The following is a 27,558-nucleotide window of genomic DNA, read 5'->3' on the forward strand; positions in this document are numbered from 1 at the left end:
GAATGATTCTTCACCGATTTTTATGATTTTGAAATATGTTATGAAGGACGCCATTTTAAACAAATTTTTCCTTTAGTAATAATATGCGGTAGGCAATGCATATACATAGGTACAATTACTATATTCGTGTTAATATTCGATTGCTATTTAATATTAAGGTAGGTTTTGGGCTGAAGTTTCCGAAAGAGTGATTCTTCACCGATTTTTATGATTTTGAAATATGTTATGAAGGACGCCATTTAAACAAATTTTTCCTTTAGCAATACTCGGTTCAACAATTGGCAGGAACCAAACCTAACCTAACCTAACCTAGACTAGGGACGAAACGTAATGTCTAGATCTTTGTACATAGTAGGAAAGAAGCTAATTTTCTAAACAAAAAGTACTCATCCTCAATATTAAAATGAAATATTTTAATATTATTAGATAATAATGTAAATGAGGAGGCAAATAAAAATACATATTAAGATATGGAAAACTATATTTCAACATTTAATTTATCTATTTATTATTATATACAATTTATGTTGAATCCGTGTTTGTGTTAGAGTTATGGGTTTTTGATAGTCACTTTGAATAATGTGCTTTGAACCGCTGCAACCATTCATAACGACTGACGATCACACTACACCGAATCAAACACGAAGAGACAGACACGTACGCCACCAGTGAGCGAAAAACGCAACCACTTCTCATGCACGCGCGCGAACTTCAAATGTATACAGGGTGTTCGGCCACACCTGGGAAATATTTTAATGGGGGATTCTAGAGGCCAAAATAAGACGGAAATCAAGAATACCAATTTGTTGATGGAGGTTTCCTTAAAAAGTTATTAACGTTTAAAGTTTCACCCGTAATGAATTTTTTTCTCGAAAATGCGCAAGATTTTGGAGGTAAGCCTATTCATAAAAAATGATTGTAATTGACCCCCACAGCTAACAATATTTTTTCCAAAACGATTTGAAATTTTTTTTTCCGTCGAAAAATTTCACACTTCCTCGAATTTTTTTCTAGAAAGTGGGTAGGATTTCGGGGGTATGTCTATTCACCAAAAATGATTGTAATTGACTTCCGCAACCGAAAATAATTTTTCCAGAACGATTTGAAATTTTTTTTTTCGTCGATTTAGGCATCTAATTAGATTTTCGATAAAGAATTTTTTTCTCGAATGTGCATAGGATTTCGGGAGTATGTGTAATGACCAAAAATGATTGTAATTGTCCCCCCCAATCAAAAATAATTTTTTTAGAATGATTTAAAAAATTTTTTTTGCGTTAAAAAATTTCAGCACCTATCCGATCTTTTTTCTCGAAAGTGGATAGGATTTCGGAGGTATGTGTAATGACCAAAAATGATTGTAATTGACCCCCGCAACCAAAAATAATTTTTTCAGAATGAATTAAAAATTTTTTTTTTCGTCGAAAAATTTTGGCACCAACCCCCAGTCGATTTTTCTTAAAAATTCCTTTTTCATTTTTAGTAATTTTGTTTGATGCCCTACAGAAAAGTTGTCTAATACTTTTTTGTAGGTACCTATGAGCTCTACTTCAGAAAAGAGTTTCATTGAAATATATTCACAATTGTAGGAGTTATGGCTGTTTGAAAATTGGACCATTTTTATGGGGGTTTTCTCATTTTGCGGGGTCAAGGACCAACTTTTCGAATATTTTTGCGATTTGTACATATTCTCCACCAAAATACGCGTCATTTGCTTTTTTAAACATTAAAATCGTCCAATCCGTTCAGAAGTTATGACGTTTTAAAGATTCGCATGAAAATTCGGGCAGACATTTCGGGCCAGAAATTATATTTTCCGTAAGGAATTTTTTTCTCGAAACTGAGTAGGATTTCGGGGGTATGTCTGTTGACCAAAAATGCTTGCAATTGACCGCTGCAACTAAAAATAATTTTTCCAAGACGATTCGAAAGTCTTTTTTTCACCCAAAACTTTCAGCACTTACTCGAATTTTTTTCTCGAAAGTGGATAGGATTTCGGGGTTATGTGTAATGACCAAAAATGATTGTAATTGACCCCCGCAACCGAAAATAATTTTACCAGAACGATTTGAAATTTTTTAATTTAATTGTTAATAACTTTTTAACGAAGCCTCCATCACCAAATTGGTATTCTTTATTTTCGTCTTATTTTGGCCTCTAGAATCCCTCATTAAAATTTTTCCCAGGTATGGCCGAAAATCCTGTATAATACTTTAGTCTTAATTTTACTTGTGGACCCCACTGTTGAAGTGTGTATGGGAAGATGTGGAACACCCTGTATGTCTAAAATGACATTTTTTCTGTGTTTGGAATGCAGTTGCCCCACTGTTGCGCGTCGTAGCAGGAGAAAATAGCAAGGCGGTTGAATTATCGTCGCATATTGTCTGGGCAAAGTTATTTCTTTTTACGAGCAGCAGTAAACGATTTCTCGGTACACAATTGATTAGTCGGTTGAGAGGTTTAATTGGCCCAAGTGCCGCGACTAGCGCAAGGACACGCAGCCTCGTTCGTCTAGTTCTACTAACTAAAATATTTTTCTAGCTGAAACAATATTTGTCGAGTGAGTGCCCTAAGCAGAGATGTGCAAAATTTTTAGCTACTTACAAATTTATATTTTTGAGTACCAGACGAACATTGTTCATGCTCCATAAATAAAAATTCGAATTTAGTGCGATTTTGAATGCTTAATAAATTCTATAAAAATTCACTGAAATACTATCAAGTATGCAAAGGGTATAAAATTCAAAATAAAAAAAAAAGGTTAAGGAACCTTTATATTTGCAATTATCTCTCAGTGAGGTAAAATCAGTATTTCACAGGAAAAATTGCACTTTGTAATGTACAGTGAATAGTGAAATATAATTTTAAGGATGTACATTTATAGCTTAAGAATTATCAGAAAAAAATGTCATTTTTTTTCTTAATTCAGTAAGTAAATAAGACTAAAAATTAAGTTGTCGATGATTTTACCTTATACATGTAAAATGATTAATAAATTGGTTTATGTAAAAAGAACAAAAACAATAAGTTTCATTAAAAAAAGGAAGTAAAGTTCGTTTGCAGTTTCCAAATGCCTCAATGTATTTGTTTAAAAATCTTTGTAGAATAGTAGAGCGTGTTAGACGGTGCAAAATTTTCCTACGTCATTTTTCGAATTTCCAATATATTTTATTAAGGACACATTTTTTCAAATTATAGTGTGAGTAATAAACATATTTAATAGTACGATGATATACCTGTAATTTCATAACATTTATAATTTATCATTGTTTAAAATTCACAAGTATTAAATTTAGTGTAAAATTTAAATATGAATTTATATACTAAAATTTGTATTGAATATTATTACTATTAAAATTTGAATATTAGTACTAAAATTCAAATTTTTAAAATTCGAATTTTAATATTACTAAAATACTATAATACTGAATATATTGTAGTAGTATAATACTATAATTATAATATTAAAATTCAAATTTTTTAAATTTGAATATTAATACTGAAATACAAATATTAAAAATTTGAATATTAATACTAAAATTCAAATTTTTAAAATTCGAATTTTAATATTAAATTTGAAGTGTTGGTCAAATATATCGCATGGGAGAAATGAAATTTTTAATTTTTAATTAAATAAGCGTCACTTATAAATTGTAGTACATTAGTTTTATTCCTTTTTTGTTATTCGTAAAAAATATTGCCCATTTTTGGTTCTAAGCACTAGCATGTTTTAAATTAAATCGTGGAATATTTTCAGTTTATGCACGACAAACTGAATAGGCGGCACGGTAATCGCATAATCGAGTCGCCCTTATCGCAGAATATAAATATGTAATTGAAATCGGCGGGAATTTACGGTGTAATATTGCAATATCAACAATGCCATCATTTTTCCAGCGTATACCACATTAAGTTTGCATTTCGAAACGACTAAGATATAAGCTGAAATTGCAATGGAACACGTGTTTCAATTTCGTTATACAGAGTGTTCGACCACTCCTGGGAAAAATTTTAATGGGAGATTCTAGAGGCCAAAATAAGACGAAAATCAAGAATACCAATTTGTTGATGGAGGCTTCGTTAAAAAGTTATTAACAATTAAATTCAAAAATTTCAAATCGTTCTGGAAAAATAATTTTTAGCTAGGAGGGTCAATTACAATCATTTTTGGTGAATAGACATATCCCCAAAATCCTGCACACTTTCGAGAAAAAAAATCGGGTAGGTGCTGAAATTTTTAGGTGAAAAAAAATTTTTCAAATCGCTCTAAAAAAATTATTTTCGGTTGCAGGGGTCAATTACAATCATTTTTTGTCATTAAACATAGCCTCGAAATCCTACTCACGTTCTAGAAAAAAATTATCTACCGAAAATATAATTTCAGGTCCGAAGAAATGCTTCCTCGAAATTTCATCTAAATGTTTAAAATATCATAACTTCTTAACGGATTAGAGGATTCTAATGTTTCAAAAGGCAAACAATGCGTATTTTAGTGAAGAATATGTACAAATCGCAAAAATATTCGAAAAGTTGGTCCTTGACCCCGCAAAATGAGAAAAAGCCCATAAAAATGGTCCAATATTCAAACAGCCATAACTTCTACAATAGTGTACAGTGCCGTACAGTGCCAACCAAATTGATTAAAAATGAAAAACGAATTTTTAAGAAAAATTGACAGGAAATTTTTCGACGGCAAAAGGAAAATTTCAAATCGTTCTGGAAAAATTATTTTAAATTGCAGGGATCAATTATAATCACTTTTGGTCAGTAAATATACCCTTGAAATCCTAACCATTTTGGAGAAAAAAATTCCTTACCCAAAATATAATCTCAATTCACAAATGTCACTCGAAAATTTAGTGCGTATCTTCAAAACGCCATAACTTCTGAACGGATTGGACGATTTTAATGTTTCAAAAGGCAAACAATGCGTATTTTAGTGAAGAATATGTAGACATTCCAAAAATATTTGAAAGGTTATTCCTTAACCCCACAAAATGAGAAAAACCTTATAAAATTGGTCCAATTTTCAAACAGCCATAACTTCTACAATAGTGAATATATTTCATTGAAATTTAGGGGGGATCCAGAGTTCATGGATACCTACAAAAAAGTATTAAACAAGTTTTCCGTACAGCGCCAATCAAATTTATTACAAATGAAAAACTAATTTTTAAGAAAAAACGACAGGAAATTTTTCGGCGACAAAAGAAAAATTTCAAATCGTTCTGGAAAAATTATTTTAAATTGCAGGGATCAATTATAATCACTTTTGGTCAGTAGATATACCCTTGAAATCCTAACCATTTTGGAGAAAAAAATTACTTACCCAAAATATAATCTCAAGTCAGAAACGTCACTCGAAAATTTCATGTATATCTTTAAAACGTCATAACTTCTGAATGGATTGGAGGATTTTAATGTTTCAAACGGCAAACAACGCGTATTTAAGTGAAAAATATAAAGAAATTCCAAGACCATTCGAAAAGTTGTTCCTTAACCCCGTAAAGTGAAAAAACCCCTATAAAAATGGTCCAATTTTCAAACGGCCATAACTCCTACAGTAGTAGGTGTATCTCATTGAAATTTATTTTGGAAGTAGAGCTCATGGATACCTACAAAAAAGTATTAAACAACTTTTCTGTACAGCGCCAACCAAATTGATTAAAAATGAAAAGCATATTTTTAAGAAAAATCGACAGGGAATTTTTCGGCGACAAAAGAAAAATTTCAAATCGTTCTGGAAAAATTATTTTAAATTGCAGGGATCAATTATAATCACTTTTGGTCAGTAGATATACCCTTGAAATCCTAACCATTTTGGAGAAAAAAATTCCTTACCCAAAATATAATCTCAAGTCACAAATGTCATTCGAAAATTTAGTGCGTATCTTCAAAACGCCATAACTTCTGAACGGATTGGACGATTTTAATGTTTCAAAAGGCAAACAATGCGTATTTTAGTGAAGAATATGTAGAAATTCCAAGACCATTCGAAAAGTTGTTCCTTAACCCCGTAAAGTAAAAAAAAACCCCTAAAAATGGTCCAATTTCCAAACAGCCATAACATCTACTATAGTGAATATATTTCATTGAAATTTTGGGAGGAACCAGAGTTCATGGATACCTACAAAAAAGTATTAAACAACTTTTCTGTACAGCGCCAACCAAATTGATTAAAAATGAAATACGAATTTTTAAGAAAAATCGATAGAGGGTGTCTAAATTTTTCGACGGAAAAAAAACTTCAAATCGTTCTAAAAAAATTATTTTTAGTTGCAGGAGTCAATTACAATCATTTTTGGTGAATACACATATCCACGAAATCCTACGTACTTTCGAGAATAAAATTCTTTATCAAAAATATACTGTGTAGCCTGAAATGTTTCTATAACTTTTTAACGAAACCTCCATCAACAAATTGATACACTTGATTTTCGTCTTATTTTGGCCTCTAGAATCCGCTAGTAAAATTTTCCCAGGGGTGGCCGAACACCCTGTATATGGGTCACATGATTTTTCACTAAGGAACTAAAACAATTAGTTCTCAAGATTACACGTCAAAGAAAATAAATCCAGATATAAGCCTTGAATTTTAACGGGTCATTATTAACAAATGATGGGTATGGTAGTTTCCAGTTGTCTAACAACAAAGTTTCGTTTCCTGGACAATTTGAGGGGTTTGGTCTGGCAGACATGTTAAAATTGTAGTCCGAGAATTAGGAGTCGAATTTGACCCATCGAAACGAAATCTCCCATAGAAAGAATCGCCGTTGCCGCGTAAAATCTGTAAGCAATGAGTATTCAAAGCCGTAGATTCAGCTGGGGTGAACATAATCGAATGAAACCACGGCGGAGCCCGGTTAGCTTCGTCGCTAAATCAATTTATCGGTTGCATCACGAGAGTCGACCCCGCCCGTCCCTCGTCATCCCGTCGCATTCCGAGGCTGAAATTGATGATGTTTATTCCGGTTCCCAAGAGAATTCAGGTAACCAGTGTCGAAATCTCAATCAGTCTTCTCACGATTTAAGGGGCCATTCTACCTTGTAAGCAAGAAAAAAAAGATTGTGATTTTTTTTTGCGGGACTATTAACCAGTCAACTATTTCTGACGAGTATACTCGTCATGAAAAAAGAGTAAAATTTTGTGTTACGACGAGTACACTAGTCATGAAAAAAGTGCAACATTTTGTATTATGACGAGTATATTCGTCATGCAAAAAGTGTAAAATTTTGTGTTATGACGAGTATACTCGTCATGAAAAAAGTGTAAAACTTTATGTTACGACGAGTATACTTGTTATGAAAAAAGTGTAAAATTTTGTGTTATGACGAGTATATTCGTCATGAGTAATAAGTAGTGACAATTTGCAGTTTAAATTGCAATTTTATTGAAAACTGAATTATATTCGTAAACATTAAGATGTTTGAAATATTTCCAGACCCGTCGAAATAAAAGGAACAAATAAAAGTTTATAAATAATTAATATAAAAAAAACCGCATATAGTATGAATTATTTTTCGTAAATGTATCGTTGTCTTTTATTAGTCATCACAGAAGCAATTACGGATTCATATATTGGTGTCCACGTTGCGAAGTTCCATTATGCATTGTACCATGCTTTGCTTTACCATTTTCTAATAGCGAATTAAAGTAAGAAATTGATTTTTAATGTTTTTCTTTCGTTCGTATGCAAAATATTTATGTTAATTTAAGTAAATAAATAAATGTAAGTAATGAAATAAAAAAATAAAAGTCATTTTATTACAACCTAATTTCATATTACACGTAGCCTGTGTTTGACGAGTATACTCGTCGACGCTAAATTTGTACGACGCAATTTAGACATGCATTTTTCAAAGAGGTCGAACAATTAACTGGTTAAAGAGCGATTAATTCCAGGTTTTGTGAATATATTTATTATAAATTTAATAGAGATGGCGTGCAAAATCTTCAACAGTGATTTATCACAGTGATCACAAAATCACGACCACGATCGTGGTTAAACTCCATTCATGACCGTGATCCGAAAGATGGCGTTAGTATTCCGGTAATTCCCCTCAATGGAAATTCAAAGAATTATGAATGCGTCAAATTTAAATTGTACAGTAATGTAGTCTAAGCAATGAAAAAGACGTTGCATATTTTGTACATTTCAAATCTCAAATTGTTTCAGTCGATTATTTAAATAAATGATAAGTTTGTTGTCACGAAAAACAACTATTGCTTAAGTGTAAAACACTCGCTTTAAAAATAAGAAAAAGTATAAAATCGTCAGTAATAAAAATTCTTACGTTCATTTATACGAAAACATTAATATTATTGGCGTTAATAATTTTGAAAATCGATTTAGTAGACTATAACAAATATCAAGTGTCCATAAGTTATTCGAAATCGAAAAACCAAAGATATTCTTAATATAGATAAGTTTGGTTGTATCATGAACTAAGATCTTTTCAAAAAAACGAAAAATGACACGATGGTTGTTATTTTACGAAAAGGTACTGAATATTTTCATATATTCGGTTGCTTTTTTGTTAATAAAAGAAAAAGTATTGCATATATCGCAGCTATCTTAAATCATGCTATAGAGAGTCCAGTTCTAAAGATACTGCATAAATTTGATGTTGATATCTTGAATAGTTCTCATGTTATTGTCTACGATATGTCGAAAAATGTAGTTTCTAGAAAAACAGCTTTAAAGTTTTACGTCCAGTTGTTATACCTGCGCGTGGTACATTTTACTACGCTATAACTTCGTTAGCTTCCAGAATTTCAATTTAATATTTAGTAGATATTTTTTCAAGACTACATACTAAAGGAAAACGCAAAAAAAAAATTCGTTTTTTTTAATCCCACACAGTAAAGAGGCCTCTTAACCAGTTAACTGTTTCGACCTCCTTGGAAAATGCGTATCTAAACTGCGTCGTACAAATTTAGCGATGACGAGTATACTCGTCAAACACAGAGTATGTGTAATATGAAATTAGATTGTAATAAAATGACTTTTATTTTTTTATTTCATTACTTACATTTATTTATTTACTTAAATTAACATAAATATTTTGCATACGAACGAAAAAAAAACATAAAAAATCAGTTTTTTACTTTAATTCGCTGTTAGAGAATGGTATCGAGCAAAGCATGGTACAATGCATAATGGAATAATAAAAGACAACGATACATTTACGAAAAATAATTCATACTATATACGATTTTTTTTATATTAATTATTTATAAACTTTTATTTGTTCCTTTTATTTCGACGGGCTTCAAAATATTTCAAACATCTTAAAGTTTATGAATATATTTTAGTTTTCACTAAAATTGCAATTTAAACTGTAAATTGTCACTACTTATTACTCATGACGAATATACTCGTCATAACACAAAATTTTACACTTTTTTCATGACGAGTATACTCGTCATACTACAAAATTTCACACTTTTTTCATGACGAGTATAGTCGTCGTAACACAAAATTTCACACTTTTTTCATGACGAGTATACTCGTCGCAACACAAAATTTTGCACTTTTTTCATGACGAGTATACTCGTCGCAACACAAAATTGTGCACTTTTTTCATGACGAGTATACTCGTCATAATACAACATTTTACACTTTTTTCATGACGAGTATACTCGTCGTAACACAAAATTTTACACTTTTTTCATGACAAATATATAAATACTAGTCCTGAAAAAAGTGTGAAATTTTGTAGCATGACGAGTCTACTCGTCAGAAACAGTTAACTGGTTAAATAATTGCGTCCAACCGTGAATGAGGACCGGGGGGGGGCGGTTCACGGTGACGTGTTTTGGGGGGATTTGTTCGCTGGCGTTAGCGATTGTTGCCCAAGTTGTGCATCGTGTATCTGCCATTCGTTTCCTGGAACGTCGCGGCGACGATCGCGGGCATCGACGCGCAAGGCCGATCGACGCACGCCGGCGACGCCACGCGCGATCGTTGCTCGGCTATGTACACGACTTTAAAGAACCCGTGACGGATATATAAATGTGGCACGATCTGGCTGCGCGATGTACTTAAACGATCCGTTACCGTCGCGGATCGCGTGAGTACGTTCGTGCCCGCGCGAGTACGTCGAACAGTTCGGGAGCCGCGCGACGATCTGAAGCAAAAGGGGCACCGAGCCGAGGACCGATGAGCAGCATAAATTTGGAAAAGATGCTCAGGCTCACCACCTTATCGAGGGTCCGTCTTTCACGGTATTAAATACATACATAGTTTAGAGCAGTGTTTCGTTAACACGTTCGCTGGCAGATCAAAACAGGATAACATTTTGCGAAAGTAACATTTTTAGTTTGGACCATTGCAAGCTACATAACCTAAAATTTGATGCAGTATTTATTTTTGTATGTATTAAATGCATACATAGTTTAGAGGAGTGTTTCGTTAACACGTTCGCTGGCAGATCAAAACAGGATAACATTTTGCAAAAGTAACATTTTCAGTTTACACCATTGCAAGCTACATAACCTAAAATTTGATGCAGTACTTATTTTTGTATGTATTAAATACATACATAGTTTAGGGGAGTCTTTCGTTAACACGTTCGCTGGCAAATCAAAACAGTATAATATTTTGCAAAAGTAACATGTTTAGTTTAGACCATTGCAAGCTATATAACCTAAAATTTGTTGCAGTATTTATCTTTATATGTATTAAATACATACATAGTTTAGAGAAGTGTTTCGTTAACACGTTCGCTGCCTGATCAAAGCAATATAACATTTTGAAAAAGTAACATTTTTAGTTTACATCATTGTAAGCTACATAACCTAAAATTTGTTTCAATATTTATTTTTGTATGTATTAAATGCATACATAGTTTAGAGCAGTGTTTCGTTAACACGTTCGCTGGCAAATCAAAACAGTATAACATTTTTAGTTTATACCATTGTAAGCTACATAACCTAAAATTTGTTTCAATATTTATTTTTGTATGTATTAAATACATACATAGTTTAGGGGAGTGTTTCGTTAACACGTTTGCTGCCTGATCAAAACAGTGTAACATTTTGAAAAAGTAACATTTTTATTTTAGACCATTGTAAGCTACATAACCTAAAATTTGTTGCAGTATTTATCTTTATATGTATTAAATACATACATAGTTTAGGGAAGTGTTTCGTTAACACGTTCGCTGCCTGATCAAAGCAATATAACATTTTGAAAAAGTAACATTTTTATTTTAGACCATTGCAAGCTACATAACCTAAAATTTGATGCAGTATTTATTTTTGTATGTGTTAAATACATACATAGTTTAGAGTTTCGTTAAAACGTTGGCTGCCTGATCAAAACAGTGTAACATTTTGAAAAAGTAATATTTTTATTTTAGACCATTGCAAGCTACATAACCTAAAATTTGATGCAGTATTTATTTTTGTATGTGTTAAATACATACATAGTTTAGAGTTTCGTTAAAACGTTGGCTGCCTGATCAAAACAGTGTAACATTTTGAAAAAGTAATATTTTTATTTTAGACCATTGCAAGCTACATAACCTAAAATTTGTTTCAGTACTTATTTTTGTATGTATTAAATACATACATAGTTTAGAGGAGTGTTTCCTTAACATGTTCGCTGGTAAATCAAAACAGTATAACATTTTGAAAAAGTAACATTTTTATTTTAGACCAATGCAAGCTACATAACCTAAAATTTGTTTCAATATTTATTTTTGTATGTATTAAATACATACATAGTTTAGAGGAATGTTTCGTTAACACGTTCGTTGCCTGATCAAAACAGTGTAATATTTTGCAAAAGTAATATTTTTATTTTAGACCATTGCAAACTACATAACCTAACATTTGTTTCGGTAGTTATTTTTGTAGCCTTGTTAAAATTCACAAATTCTGTCCAAATTTATTTCCCTCGATGTCTTAACTTGAGAATTAATTTTTTTTGTATCATAATGGTAAATCCTGTCACCCATACATGGGTGACGTGACAGTCGAAGTGTTAATTGTGCCCCGCGGACTCTCAGGGGTCCTCGAACTGCTTGTGTTCGTGGGGGTGTTCTACTTTAAAATAGAATTCGAAAAAATAGCGAATATTTCTTTGCAATAATGCAAAACTTTGAACGTGAGTTTCTCGAAATCGTTTTTTCGAAATGGTTGCCACGATATCTCGAGTTCTACTGGAACAGATTTGGCGGGAATTCGACTGTTCACTATTGTTATTTAAAAGCAAAAAATACAGAAAACAGATTCTTTGAATTAAAAATGTTACCAATGTTTATTTTTTTACATGCTTTTTTGGTTTTTTTATTTTTATACATCGCGCGTAAACAGAGCATTTTTAGTGAAATAATATAATTTTATAAAATCAATGTTTTGTCAAATAATTTTGTTTACCAATTTCGATATTTATTTGTAAAAGGTATTTCAATTGATATTTATTTTACATCTAATTACGTAGGGTTGCCATCGTTGGAAAAAATCAGAAAAAATTTCTTTTGCTAAATGTATTTTAAAAACACAGTGTATACGTAAAAAATGTTTTCAATGAAATTTTTAATAATAAATCTTTCATTTAAATTGATTTGGAACTATCTTTTTTTGCAAACAACTTGAATTTTGTTGTATGAGTCAAATTGGCTCATTTCAGTAAAATTCAGTAAATCTAGTGTTAATGGGCAGAAAAATCAGGGAATCGTGGCAACCATGGAAACAATTTTTTTTGGAGAACCTTATCTAAGATTACTGTAATTTCTAAAATATTCAATATTTTTATATGAAAAAAATTGTGGATATTCTTCATATATAGATCTAAATATATGTGTCCAAACTTGACACAAAAATATGTGACCGTTCCACTTCAAAAAATTGAAAAAGAAACATTAAAAAATTGCGTTCTAGAGCTCTATCTAAATTACAATTTTTGAAAGATCCCTTTCAAATTTTTGATAAAGGAAGGTATTTCTTTCTCATTTAGTTTGAATTTATATTTAAAGTTATATGTTTCAAGAATATTCACAACTTTTTTCGTACAAAACTATTAAAAATTGTAGAAGTTCCAATGAATTCAATGAAGGCCTCGTAAAAAAAAGTATACAGGGTGTTCGGGCACCACAGGGAAAGATTCAATGGGAGATTCCAGAGGCCAAAATAAGACGAAAATCAAGAATACCAATTTGTTGATGGCGGCTCCGTTAAAAAGTTATTAACGTTTAAAGTTCCGCTCGAACTGAATTTTTTTCTCGAAAATGCGCAAGATTTCGGGGGTATGTTTATTCACCAAAAATGATTGTAATTGACTCCCACAGCTAACAATATTTTTTTCAGAATGATTTGAAATATTTTAATTTTGTCAAAAATTTTACACCTCGAAATTTTTTCTAGAAAGTGGGTAGAATTTCGGGGGTATGTCTATTCACCAAAAATGATTGTAATTGACCCCCGCAACCGAAAATAATTTTTCCAGACCGATTTGAAATTTTTGTTTTTCGTCGAAAAAATTTAGGCACCTAATTAGATTTTCGGTAAGGAATTTTTTTTCTGGAAAGTGCATAGGATTTCGAGGGTATTTGTAATGACCAAAAGTGATTGTAATTGACCCCCGTAACCGAAAATAATTTTTCCAGAACGATTTGAAATTTTTTAATTTTGTCGAAAAATTTGTCCACCTTCCTGAATTTTTTTCTCGAAAGTGTGAAAGAATTCGAAGGAATATGTATTCACCAAAAATGATTGTAATTGACCCCCGCAACCGAAAATAATTTTTCCAGAACGATTTGAAATTTTTGAATTTAATTGTTAATAACTTTTTAACGAAGCCTCCATCTACAAATTGGTATTCTTGATTTTCGTCTCATTTTAGCCTCTAAAATCCCCCATTAAAATTTTCCCCATGGGTAGCTGAACACCCTGTATAATAAATATATCCATAAAACCCGAAATTAATCGCTCTTTAATAGCCCGTAAAAAAAAAAATCACAAAGAAACATCTTTTTTTCTTGCTTACAAGGTGGAATGGCTCCTTAACACATTGACAATCTATCAGGGAGTTTTCCTTCATTGTACCACGTTAGGATTATGCGTATGTTTATATTAACAGTGTACGAACTAAGTGACTAATGGCCAACATAGTTTTTTTATAATTTCAAGTGAAACGCGATTAAAGTATTCGGAACTGGTATTTCAACGTTAGAGTTGACAACTTGTATTCCACCATTACTCAGCTATTCTAGATTTATATTACTCTTCGTAGCAGCAGAAAAGACACTGCTGGCCAAATTTTCCTGTCTTTTGGCTATTCTAGCCTCTTTTATAACACTCGGTGCTCGGACTTCCGGGATGGAAACACGTGCCTTGTCGATTTCGCTAGCAATGTCAGCAGTGCTAAGATCAGTAATTATACTCGTCGCGTCCGTGATTCACAGCAGATTACTGATGCCTTCGTTAACAGTCGGATTGCGAATGATCGGATGGAGAAATCGTGTCACTTGTGACCCTCTCTTTCAAGCTTGCTAGACGTCATAGAATGAACTCTAGCAGATTTTTATCTTTATATTAAAATACACATATTTCTGAATTTACGATTTATCCACGGAATTACAGCATTTTTTCGTTAAAAGTATTCGATACGAATGCAATTTTTTACAGGGTGTTCGGTCACACTTGGGAAAAATTTTAATGGGGGATTCTAGAGGCCAAAATAAGACAAAAATCACGAATACCAATTTGTTGATGGAGGCTTCTTTAAACAGATATTAACGTTTAAAGTTACGCCCGTACTGAATTTTTTTCTCGAAAATGCGCAAGATTTCGGGGGTATGTCTATTCATCAAAAATTATTGTAATTGACCCCCGCAACCGAAAATAATTTTTCCAGAACGATTTGAAATTTTTTTTTTCGCCGAAAAATTTAGACACCTAGCCCCTGTCGATTTTTTTTTTACATTTGTTTTTAATTTTTAATAGTTCTGTTTAACACCCTACAGAAAAATTGTCTAATACTTTTTTGTAGGCACCCGTGAGCACTACTTCAGAAACAAGTTTCATCGAAATATATTCACTATTGTAGGAGTTATGGCCGTTTGAATATCGGAACATTTTTATGGGGTTCTTCTAACTTTACTGGAACAAGGAACAACTTTTTCTATATTGTTAGAATTCCTACATATTCTTCACCAAAATACGCGTTGTTTGCATTTTGAAACATTAAAATCGTCCAATCCGTTCAGGAGTTATGATGTTTCAAAGATTCGCACGAAATTTCGAGGAACCATTTCAAGCCTCAGATTATATTTTCGATAAGGAATTTTTTTTTCGAAAGTGCGTAGGATTTCGGGAGTATGTCTATTCATTAAAAATGATTGTAATTGACCTTTGCAACTATAAATAATTTTTTTAAAACGATTTGAAATTTTTTTTTTTCGTCGAAAAGTTTAAGCACCGGACCCCCCTGTCGATTTTTTTTTTTTAATTCGTTTTTAATTTTTAATACATTTGGTTGACGCTGTACGGAAAAGTTGTCTAATACTTTTTTGCAGGTATCCATGAGCTCTACTTCCGCATTAAATTTCAATGAGATACACTCACTATTGTAGGAGTTATGGTCGTTTGAAAATTGGACCATTTTTATGGGGTTTTTCTCACTTTACGGGGTTAAGAACAACATTCCAGATATTTTTGGAATTTTTACATATTCCGTATCAAAATACGCGTTGTTTGCATTTTGAAACTTTAAAATCCTCCAACCCGTTCAAAAGTTATGACATTTAAAAGATTCGCATGAAATTTCGAGGAACCATTTCAGGCCTCAGATTATATTTTCGGTAAGGAATTTTTTTCTCGAAAGTGTGTAGGATTTCGGGAGTATGTCTATTCATCAAAATTGATTGTAATTGACCCCTGCAACCGAAAATAATTTTTCCAAAACGATTTGAAATTTTTGAATTTAATTGTTAATAACTTTTTAACGAAGCCTCCATCATGAAATTGGTATTCTTGATTTTCATCTTATTTTAACCTCTAGAATCCCCCATTAAAATTTTTCCCATGGGTGGCCGAACGCGCTGTATATTTTGAACATTTGTGACGTTCGTCACATTTTGTATTATGTTTATTGTCATTATGTAATACTGCAAACTATTTTTAAAAAGTAGCTTTTTGATTCCTTCTCGAAATTCAATGTTGCGACTAAAAATGACTGTGTTTTGGGTCATTATAGTCCTTGTAATTCAGAGAGACCACTTTTTTAGACTTCGAGTTTCCAATTCAACACAGATAGCATTGACAACAAAAATCAACAAAAATTGATTTTTATGATTTTTGCTTCATCGAATAAAATTTTTGGAGTTAGATGTATTATATTATTTCCTGGATAAACATAATGTTCTACAGTCAACTTTCGACATTTTTCACCTTTTTACTAAAATCGAAAAGTGTGAATGAACTCTAATAGCACAGTTTATATGTTATTAAGCTGATATACATATACGTGTTAATATTTTATGCATATCATTCGAGTTTTCTCACTTGGAATGTCTTATCGTTTCCTTACATTAATTCACACTTCCTTCTCTCTTACGTAACTCTAATTTTGATCTATTTATCAATTCATCAACGATTCGTACACGCACAAGGCATAGTCTCACTTGAAGTCATGCAAATAGCATAAACATTCTCTTGGTTCTCACTTGTTCGTTATCCACGTGAATTTGATCATTCTTGTAATAGTAATACATTCATTTTTATGTATACGTGATTATACAGGGTGTTCGGCCACCTCTGGGAAAAATTTTAATGGGAGATTCTAGAGACTAAAATAAGACGAAAATCAAGAATATCAATTTCTTTATTGAGACTTCGTTAAAAAGTTATTAAAAAATTAAATTAAAAAATTTTAAATTACTTTGGACAAAATTATTTTCGATTGCAGGGGTCAATTACAATAATTTTTGGTTAATAGACATACCCTCTAAATCCTAACCATTTACGAGAAAAAAATTCCTTACCGAAAATATAATTTTGGAATAGAAATGTCACTTGAAAATTTCTTATGTATCTTTAAAACGTCATAACTTCTGAACGGATTGGAGGATTTTAATGTTTCAAACGGCAAACAACGCGTATTTTTGTCAAGAATATGTGGAAATTCTGACAATATTGTAAAAGTTATTCCTTGACCCCGTAAAGTGAGAAAAACCCTATGAAAATGGTTCACTTTTCAAACAGCCATAACTCCTACAATAGTGAATATATTTCAGTGAAACTTTTTTCTGAAGTATAGCTCATGGGTACCTACAAAAAAGTATTAGACAACTTTTTTATAGGTCCTCAAACAAAATTACTAAAAATGAAAAACGAATTTAAAAAAAAAGATTGACAGGGATAGGCTAAATTTTTCGGTGAAAAAAAATATTTTCAAATTGATTTGGAAAAATTATTTTCAGATGCGGGGGTCAATTATAATAATTTTTGGTGAACAGACCTAACCCTGAAATCCTGCGAATTTCGAGAAAAAAAATTCTGTACGGGCGGAACTTTAAACGTTAATAACTTTGTAACGTAGCCTCCATCAACAAATTGGTATTCTTGATTTTCGTCTTATTTTAGCCTCTAGAATCTCCCATTAAAATTTTTCCCAGGGGTGGCTGAACACCCTGTATAATCACATTCGTAAAAAAATTGTTCATCGTTTTCTCTACAAAACACCAACGGGTCATAAGTGACCCAACGATAGCTATTATCTGATAATATTAACTAGAATTTATCCCATACAATATATAATCACATTCGTAAAAAAATTGTTCATCGTTTTCTATACGAAACACTAACGGGTCATAAATGACCCAACCATAGCTATTATCTGATAATATTATCTAGAATGATAATAACACATATTCTAGATACATTTTGCATATTTGCCCCGTATCACTATACACCAGATATGTATAAAATTCATCGAATAATATCACGTAGACTGTTGAGTATTTATGCAAACGTTCGAACGTGATGTAAACATTTTTCAATATTCTTTCCATCTAAGTATTCTCATTAAAATGAAATTAATAAAATAATATGAAAATGATAAGCTGAATTTCTTGAAAACAATATTATTAGAAATAGAGTTATCTTATACGATATTCATAAAAATGATCTAAATAAAGCTGCGGTTGCATAGATCGCGTGGATCGGTATGTTGCAATCCAGTTGACGAGCTCATTAGAATTTGCAATCTAAGAGCACGATTCAATAAAAAGAAACACACGCGTAATCATTGTGAATTTTATTTACTTTCATAGTTGGTAGATGATTTTAGACGTGAGTCATCGGTTTCATAGTTTACGCTAGACGAGATAAGGATTAGATTATCAAATAGAGGTATTCATAGAGCAGTGTAACCGAATGTAGTACTCCGTTTTAATAAATTTCGTGCTTGAATTTAGTGTGATTGAGTTCGTATTAAGTCTACTGTGACTTTGGGTCGCATATTATGCTTCAAAAACCATAATGTCTGTGAGTTTTTATTTATAATTTGTATAATAACGATGCTTGATAATATTGATAAGATTTTTAAGATTTATTTATTCTTTATATTTATTTAGATATATTAATCATGGTATAATAAATTTCTATTTAAAAATTTAAAATCCTACAATTTTAGAAATTTTTGTAATTTGTGTGAATTCCATTCTCGATTTTCTACTTTTTATCGCCAACTTATCGCGGATCTTTCCCGGTCTACTTGGCCAAGTAAATTATATTTTCTTGAAACTCGCTTTATATTTTCCTGGCGGACACATTTATTTAAGTATTTTTTCATTCGTGGTACACTTACTTCTGGAATCTGTAATTGGCGAGAAAAATCATGTTTTATCATATTTATTCGTAAATATCTTCATAATTTATTATTAATGCGATCTCCTTCTTTAAACATTTTTACAGCATATTGCACTCTTAGGCAAGTTCTCAGAAACGAAAAATCGACTCTAGGGTGCCATAATCAGAATTAGGAATTGCTTGAATGGGTGTATTTATCAGCTGATTTAGAATATTTACAAAAAGGATGCAGTTTTTCAATATTTACGCTGTATTTCCGAAATTGGGCAGAATTTCACAAAATATGTAAAACACCATTTTGTTAACTAGTTCTCAACGAAGAAAATAAGATCGAAGAGAACTTTTTACGATAAATACAGCCGCAGAAGTCAGACTAAAGAAGTGCACAAATCCTGTAAAAGTTGTCTCGTCAAACTTCTTCGCATCGAGAAAATAGGAAAGACATATTTTAAATTACACTATACATACAGGGTGTTTAGCCACCCCTGGGAAAAATTTTAATGGGGGATTCTAGAGGCCAAAATAAGACGAACATCAAGAATAAAAATTTCTTGACTGAGGCTTCGTTAAAAAGTTATTAACAATTAAATTCAAAAATTTCAAATCGTTCTGGAAAAATTATTTTTAGCTAGGAGGGTTAATTACAATCATTTTTGGTGAATACACATACCTCCGAAATCCTATCCACTTTTGAGAAAAAAATTCCAGAAGGTGTGAAATTTTTCGATGAAAAAAAAAATTTCAAATTGTTTTGGAAAAATTATTTTCGGTTGCGGGGGTCAATTGCAATTATTTTTGATGAATATACACATCCTCGAATTCCTACGTACTTTCGAGAAAAAAATTCCAGAAGGTGTGAAATTTTTCGACAGAAAAAAAAAATTTCAAATCGTTTTGGAAAAATTATTTTCGGTTGCGGGGGTCAATTGCAATCATTTTTGGTGAATAGACACATCCTCGAATTCCTACGTACTTTCGAGAAAAAAATTCCAGAAGGTGTGAAATTTTTCGACGGAAAAACAAAATTTCAAATCGTTTTGGAAAAATTATTTTCAGTTGCGGGAGACAATTACAATCATTTTTGCTCATTACACATACCCCCGAAATCCTATGCACTTTCGAGAAAAAAATTCCTTACCGAAAATCTAATTAGGTGCCTAAATTCGACCAAAAAAAAAATTTCAAATCGTTCTGGAAAAATTATTTTCAGTTGCAGTGGTTAATTACAATAATTTTTGGTGAATAGACATACCTCCGAAATCCTATTCACTTTCGAGAAAAAAATTCCAGAAGGTGTAAAATTTTTCGATGGGAAAAAAAATTTCAAATCGTTTTGGAAAAATTATTTTCGGTTGCGGGGGTCAATTACAATAATTTTTGGTGAATAAACATACCCCCGAAATCTTGCGCATTTTCGAGAAAAAAATTCAATACGGGCGGAACTTTAAATGTTAATAACTTTATAACGAAGCCTCCATCAACAAATTGGTATTCTTGATTTTCGTCTTATTTTGGCCTCTAGAATCACCCATTAAAATTTTTCCCAGGGGTGGCCAAACACCCTGTATAGTGTAATGTTTCTTTATTTGATACATAATAACAATACAAAAAAACTGTTATTATTGTTATGTATCAAATAAAAAAACATTACACTATATGCCTCTATACGAGTTTCAGTAATTTAGTACAATTTTCATGTTTTATTGGAAAAAATATCGGCTGAACCTATTAAGTTTACAATTTTAAATGGCAGTCACTGTAAATATTTCGTAATCGCCACTGTCCCTTTCTACTTATGTTAGAAATGTTCAATCACCGAGCGACGACCATAATTCGCCGCGCGCTCATCTAGCAAGTATCGTTCTCAATTGTCATTGTGAGCTCATCGAAAAAAGAATGCCATGCGGAAGGCCAAAGACGATCGCATCAAGATCACGACGCATCATTTTCGCATCAGCATCGAGGAGGAGGACGAGGAGAACAAAGAGACCGAGAACTTATCGTCCAGAGAATCGACGGGGGCGGCGTCTGCTTTGACAGAGAGAAGAATTTCTATTAAGATAGAAGCCGATCCTGGAATATTGGTAACCACTGGTCAGAATTCGGGGAACACAAATCCAGTCGATCGTCCCCCTTCGGTGCTAGATTCGACCAAAGAATCCGTGGAAACAACCGAATGCAAAAATGGGGGAATTCGGGAAAGTGAAATTTCCGCAGAGAGTCCTTCGAAGACTACAGAAATCGAAAAGGAATTCGATTTTGCCTACGAAGGATCTGCTGAGCGAAAAGAGCGCCATAATTTCGAGCATACGAGCTATCCAGGACCCAAGGATCCGGAAAATAAGAAAATCGATGGAATCGAAAACGAACTCGAGGGACAAGCGGGTATTTCGAATGAAAATCTGACGGTAATTGCTGGAAACGAGAGCTTAACGGCGTCGATGACGAACGCGGAGCAGAATTTGGCCCCGTTCCACGAGAACTTTGAAGTTCTCTGTTCCACGAAGTATTCAGTCAGCGGTGTTGCGAACGAAAACATAAATTCCATTAAGAAGTACGACCGCGGGCCAAACTCGGGTTTCGTCTCTTCGGCCGAAATTCCAAACTATGCTTTTGACGCAACGAGCAAGGATCGCGGCCAAGTTGTCGCAACCAGCGATGAAATCCCGGTACCATTGAACCTGAGAGCACCTCGTTCGACAACCAATGACGAAGAAATTCAGGATACGCAACAAACGGTGGTATATACGCGTTCGATCGTACGATCGGATACGACTTCTCAAATTTCGAGCTCTTCCTCGTTTCTCAGGCGACATTCCACGGCCACGCTCCACCCAGAAATCGCCTCCCCCCAGAAAAAACAGGAGTCGTTCGAAAGCGAACGAGACACAGTGGAACGCTCGAAAGGCGCTGAAGAGGCAACCGCGAAGAGAAGATTGACTTTGCCTATGACGAACGTTGATCAGATTTCGAAAGACGCCCTCAAGATCCCGACCTACGACGACGTGTTGTCGGGAACGGTGGTGAATCCGATAAGACGATCCAGCATCGCGAACGCTGCGATCTGCTCGAGCTTGGCTACGAGTTTGATCAGCGCGTGTCCAGGCATTCCAACGTGTTTACTGCCATCGGGAGACGAAAACGTCGCGTCGCAGCCGATAGTCGAGAACGTCGGGAAACCCGGAATAAGCGGACGCAGGCTGAAACTGCCCTTCCTTCGACTTCACATACCGGAACATCAGCCGTCCGCTGCTTGGGACGACGAGGAGGATCGACACGATCATTCATATTTTCACCACCACCATCATCACCATCATCACGTATTCCCGTATTTTCACGTACCCACCATCACCTTCACCGCGTCGGCCGCAGATGGTGAATCCGGTCGCAAGTTCAACTTCGGGATTCGCAGACACTCACAGACGGTTAGTCGCTGTGTCCCAACCTCGCCCCTTTCCTGTCTGTTTTTCTGACTAACGGAGTGGAGTTTGTTTGCTGTGGTTTTGTTTTTATTAACCGATTGGCATGGATCTTTTGTGAGGAGCAACAAGATATTGTATTAGATATGTACTGTCCAGTGATGACTTGTTGGCTAGGCACGCCGATTGGCCGTAGCTTAATAGCGACGCCTGTCCTCACACGCATTATCGTTATTGGCTGGGCTGCTTACAACTACAATTCCATCGCGTGACAAAGGACGCGAACGAAACGTATAGGGACAGAGTAGGATAGGACAAGACTGAGAGGCATTGGCGTAACCGTACGCTCAAAATACTAGCCGTGAATAGGGCAAAAATGTATCTCTCGTGGTTATGGAGACCCTACTACTATGCAGCGTGACGTCAGAGCGGGACTCTCCAGTGGGAATAAGGCGACGCGAAGACCTTCACTCCTTGCCCTTGCCCCGTTTAGTTTGTAGGTGCCTAGCCAACAAGTCATCTCTGAATAGTACATATGTATTGCACCGTCCGCGAAATGTTGGCTAGGGGGAGACCACAGGGGACAGGGAAGTACTTTGCTTGCTCCTGTGGTGTTTGCTTCACTGGGTGGTAGGATCTCGAGAAATATCGTAGAAGGGTAGGAAAGGAAAGGAGAGGGGGCGTTTCATCCGGGCCTGCTAGTGGACTCATCAGTAAAGCTTCCTAGCAGGCCCTGTCTTAGACGACTGAATATTGGGAAGTCGGTCGAGGAGTGTGTACAGGGTGTGTAAAGGAGTGTAAAGGTTGATTAAATTTAAATCAAACCTTTTATTTCTGATATTGTCAATATTACTATCACTATTATACAGGGTGTTCCTGGGAAAAATTTTAATGGGGGATTCTAGAGGCCAAAATAAGACAAAAATCAAGAATACCAATTTCTCGATTGAGGCTTCGTTAAAAAGATATTAACGTTTAAAGTTCCGCTCGTACTGAATTTTTTCCTCGAAATGCGCAGAATTTCGGGGATATGTCTATTCACCAAAAATGATTCTAATTGACCCCTGCAACCGAAAATAATTTTTCCAGAATGATTTGAAATTTTTTTTTTCGTCGAAGCATCTATCCCCTGTCGATATTTCTTAAAAATTCGTTTTTCATTTTTAATAATTTTGATTGAGGCTGTACGGAAAAGTTGTTTAATACCTTTTTACAGGTTTCCATGAGCTCTAGTTCCCCCCAAAATTTCAATGAAATATATTTATTATTGTAGGAGTTATGGCTGTTTGAAAATTGGACCATTTTTATGGGGTTTTTCTCATTTTGCAGAGTCAAGGAATAACTTTTCCAATATTTTTGGAATTTTCACATATTCTTCACCAAAATACGCGTTGTTTGCATTTCAAAACATTAAAATCGTCCAATCCGTTCAGGAGTTATGATGTTTCAAAAATTCACATTTTCGAGGAACCATTTCTGACCTCACATTAGATTTTCGGTAAGGAATTTTTTTCTCGAAAGTACGTAGGATTTCGGGAGTATGTCTATTCATTAAAAATGATTGTAATTGACCTTTGCAACTATAAATAATTTTTTTAAAACGATTTGAAATTTTTTAATTTTGTCGAAAAATTTCACACCTTCTCGAATTTTTTTCTCGACATTACGTAGAATTTCGGAGGTATGTCTATTGAACAAAAATGATTATAATTAACCCCAGCAACTGAGAATAATTTTTTTAAAACGATTTGAAATTTTTTAATTTTGTCGAAAAATCTTACATCTTCTCGAATTTTTTTCTCGAAAGTGCGTAGGATTTCGGGGATAGGTCTATTGACCAAAAATGATTATAATTGACCCCAGCAACCGAGAATAATTTTTTTAAAACGATTTGAAATTTTTTAATTCTGTCGAAAAACACCATCTCGAATTTTTCGTTAAACATTAATCTTAATATTAAATGTCGAATCTTAATATTAATTGTTTAGCAAATTATCGTAAGTTTAAGTCGAAGAAAGGAAAAGGATTTGATTAAATTTAAATCAAACCTTTTATTTCTAATATTGTTAATATTACTATCACTGTTATACAGGGTGTTCGACCATCCCTGGGAAAAATTTTTATAGGAGTTTGTAGAGGCCAAAATAAGATGAAAATCAAGAATACCAATTTCTTGATTGAGGCTTCGTTAAAAAGTTATTAACATTTAAAGTTCCGCTCGTCCTGAATTTTTTTCTCGAAAATGCGCAAGATTTCGGGGGTATATCTATTCACCAAAAATGATTGAAATTGACCCCCGCAACCGAAAATAATTTTCTCAGAACGATTTGAAATTTTTTTTTTCATCGAAAAATTTAGGCATCTAATTAGATTTTCGGTAAGGAATTTTTTTCTCGAAAGTGCGTAGGATTTCGAGGGTTTATGTAATGACCAAAAATGATTGTAATTGACCCTCGCAACTGAAAATAATTTTTCCAAAACGATTTGAAAATTTTTTTTTTCATCGAAAAATTTTAATATCTACCCGATTTTTTTTCTCGTAAGTGGGTAGGATTTCGGAGGTATGTGTAATGACCAAAAATAATTGTAATTGACCCCCGCAACCGAAAATAATTTTTCCAGAACGATTTGAAATTTTTGAATTTAATTGTTAATAACTTTTTAGCGAAGTCTCCATCAACAAATTGGTATTCTTGATTTTCGTCTTATTTTGGCCTCTAAAATCCTCTATTAAAATTTTTCCCAGGGGTGACTGAACACCCTGTATAATCAAGTTATGTAATAGAAATAATTATAAAAACTAATTCTTTTAAGCATTCAATATCAACATTGTAAACTTGAGTGGATACAAAGAAAAAATAGGTCGACTATAGATATTGAATCCTGTCAAATTATTAACTTCAATCAATCAAATTTCTTTCCACTCAAAAGTATACGTATCGAAGTGTTTTTAAATAAAATTTTATCAAAATCTGTCCGTATCAGATGGCTGTGTACATAGTTGATGGACATTTCAGTGATTAATTGGAATATTTCGAGCGCGTTTTTAAATACTGGTTTTAACGAGATATCGTATTCAACTGATTGTGAGTCAGACGTCTCCTATCCGTTGTAATTGGAGATTTCAGAGTCAGATATTTCCGTAGAATCGTGGTTTAACAAATCAGCATAAATTATTGCTCGGAGATACGCGTTCAAAGCAGCTAACTTACGACGACATTCATTTCAAACATTCAATCCCTGGTAACTGAGCAAAGATACTTTGACAAGGTCACGGTTAATATTCATTAATCATCATCATCATTCCTGGCAATGAATCTATCTATGTACCTTTGAATAGATAACTACTCTATTGAATTACAAGATCCCCATTGATATCTAAACCTATTTATAGCGTACAACTAATACTCCCTTTTCTTATAAGAAATTACACATTACAAATTACATAAAATCTACAGACTATTTAACAATATTTAGATTAAATATACGTAAAATAAGAATAAATAGAAATAGTTCTAATTTTGTCAAGGATCATTTTATAAAATGTTTCATATATCTTTTCTTCTCCGCATAAACATGATTATGATAGACATTAAAAATAAAGTTTTGAATTACAAATTGATTTTACTGGCGTATTGGTGTATTAACTTTTAATGTAAAATAAAAATTTATATATTTTTCATTATGCCATGAGAGTATTATCAATGGATTTGCGTGGATTTTCAGGTAAAAATAAGTCGAAACAGAACCTCATTCGGATTATTTTTTTATTATGCGAATGTAGATTTCAATGATTGATCAGGATATCTTAGGTATGTTTGTAAACCGTGACTTTAAATAGATATCCTAATCAAAGGAATTTTTTCTCAATTATTTGTCATTCGGATACATTTTTTGTTCTTTGAATCATTTTTAAAAACTTTTACTTATGTATACGTGTATACAGGATATTCGGACACTCCCGAAAAAAATTTTCGATTCTAGAGGCCAAAATAAGACGAAAATCAAGAATATCATTTTGTTGATCGAGGCTTCCTTAAAAAGTTATTAAAAAATTACATTAAATTATTTCAAATTATTCTGAAAAAATTATTTTTGGTTACAGAGGTCAATTATACTCATTTTTAGTCAATAAGCATACCCCCGAATTCCTACGCACTTTCGAGAAAAAAATTCGAGAAGGTGTGAAATTTTTCGACAAAATTAAAAAATTTCAAATCGTTTTAAAAAAATTATTTTCAGTTGCTGGGGTTAATTATAATCATTTTTGGTCAATAGACATACCCCCGAATTCCTACGCACTTTCGAGAAAAAAATTCGAGAAGGTGTGAAATTTTTCGACAAAATTAAAAAATTTCAAATCGTTTTAAAAAAATTATTCTCAGTTGCTGGGGTTAATTATAATCATTTTTGTTCAATAGACATACCCCCGAAATTCTACGCAATGTCGAGAAAAAAATTCCTTAGCGACAATCTAATGTGAAGCCAGAAATGCTTCCCTGAAATTTCATGCAAATTTTTAAAATGTCATAACTCCTGAACGGATTGGACGATTTTAATGTTTCAAAATGCAAACAACGCGTATTTTGGTGAAGAATATGTGGAAATTCCAAAAATATTCGAAAAGGTATTCCTTGATTTCGCAAAATAAGAAAACTCCCATAAAAATGGTTCAATTTTCAAACAGCCATAACTCCTACAATAGTAAATATATTTCATTGAAATTTTGGAGGGAACTAGAGCTCTTGGATACCTACAAAAAAGTATTAAACAACTTTTCTGTACAGCGCCAATCAAATTTATTAAAAATGAAAAACTAATTTTTAAGAAACATCAACAGGGGGTAGATGCCTCAACGAAAAAAAAAAATTTCAAATCATTCTGGAAAAATTATTTTCGGTTGCAGGGGTCAATTACAATCATTTTTGGTGAATAGACATATCCCCGAAATTCTGCGCATTTTCGAGAAAAAAATTGGAGAAATTGTGTTTGTCGACAAAATTAAAAAATTTAAAATCATACTAAAAAAAATTATATTTAGTTACAGGGGTCAATTACAATCATTTTTGGTGAATAGACATATCCCCGAAATTCTGTGCATTTTCGAGAAAAAAAATTCAGTACAGACGGAACTTTAAATGTTAATATCTTTTTAACGAAGCCTCAATCAAGAAATTGGTTTTCTTGATTTTCGTCCTATTTTGACCTCTGGAATCTCCCATTCCAATTTTTGCCAGGTGTGGCCGAACACCCTGTATCCCAGGTTTTTTGAAAACAATTCTAATTTAAAAAACATGAAAAGGAAACAAGTTTTACAGTGTC

The 27,558-nt window shown here is 33.0% G+C and overlaps 1 protein-coding gene across 6 annotated transcripts in view; it reads left to right on the top strand.

Annotated features, from left to right (window-relative positions):
* The window catches only part of Arms (Ankyrin repeat-rich membrane spanning), a 162,320-nt gene that overhangs the window by 82,247 nt on the left and 52,515 nt on the right, over positions 1–27,558 (top strand). The window contains exon 2 of one of the 6 annotated variants that reach the window (XM_076782300.1): positions 20,620–22,242. The exons of 3 other annotated variants lie outside the window; for them this stretch is intronic. In XM_076782300.1, coding sequence (XP_076638415.1) covers positions 20,719–22,242 — 1,524 coding nt within the window. In that variant the 5' untranslated portion in view covers positions 20,620–20,718. Of the gene's footprint in view, positions 1–9,830; positions 10,226–20,619; positions 22,243–27,558 lie in introns of those variants that run through there. 2 more of the 6 variants (XM_076782305.1, XM_076782303.1) reach the window with 2 other exon arrangements.

This window comes from Colletes latitarsis, chromosome 14 (assembly GCF_051014445.1).
Source record: "Colletes latitarsis isolate SP2378_abdomen chromosome 14, iyColLati1, whole genome shotgun sequence".
NCBI classification, from domain to species: domain Eukaryota; kingdom Metazoa; phylum Arthropoda; class Insecta; order Hymenoptera; family Colletidae; genus Colletes; species Colletes latitarsis.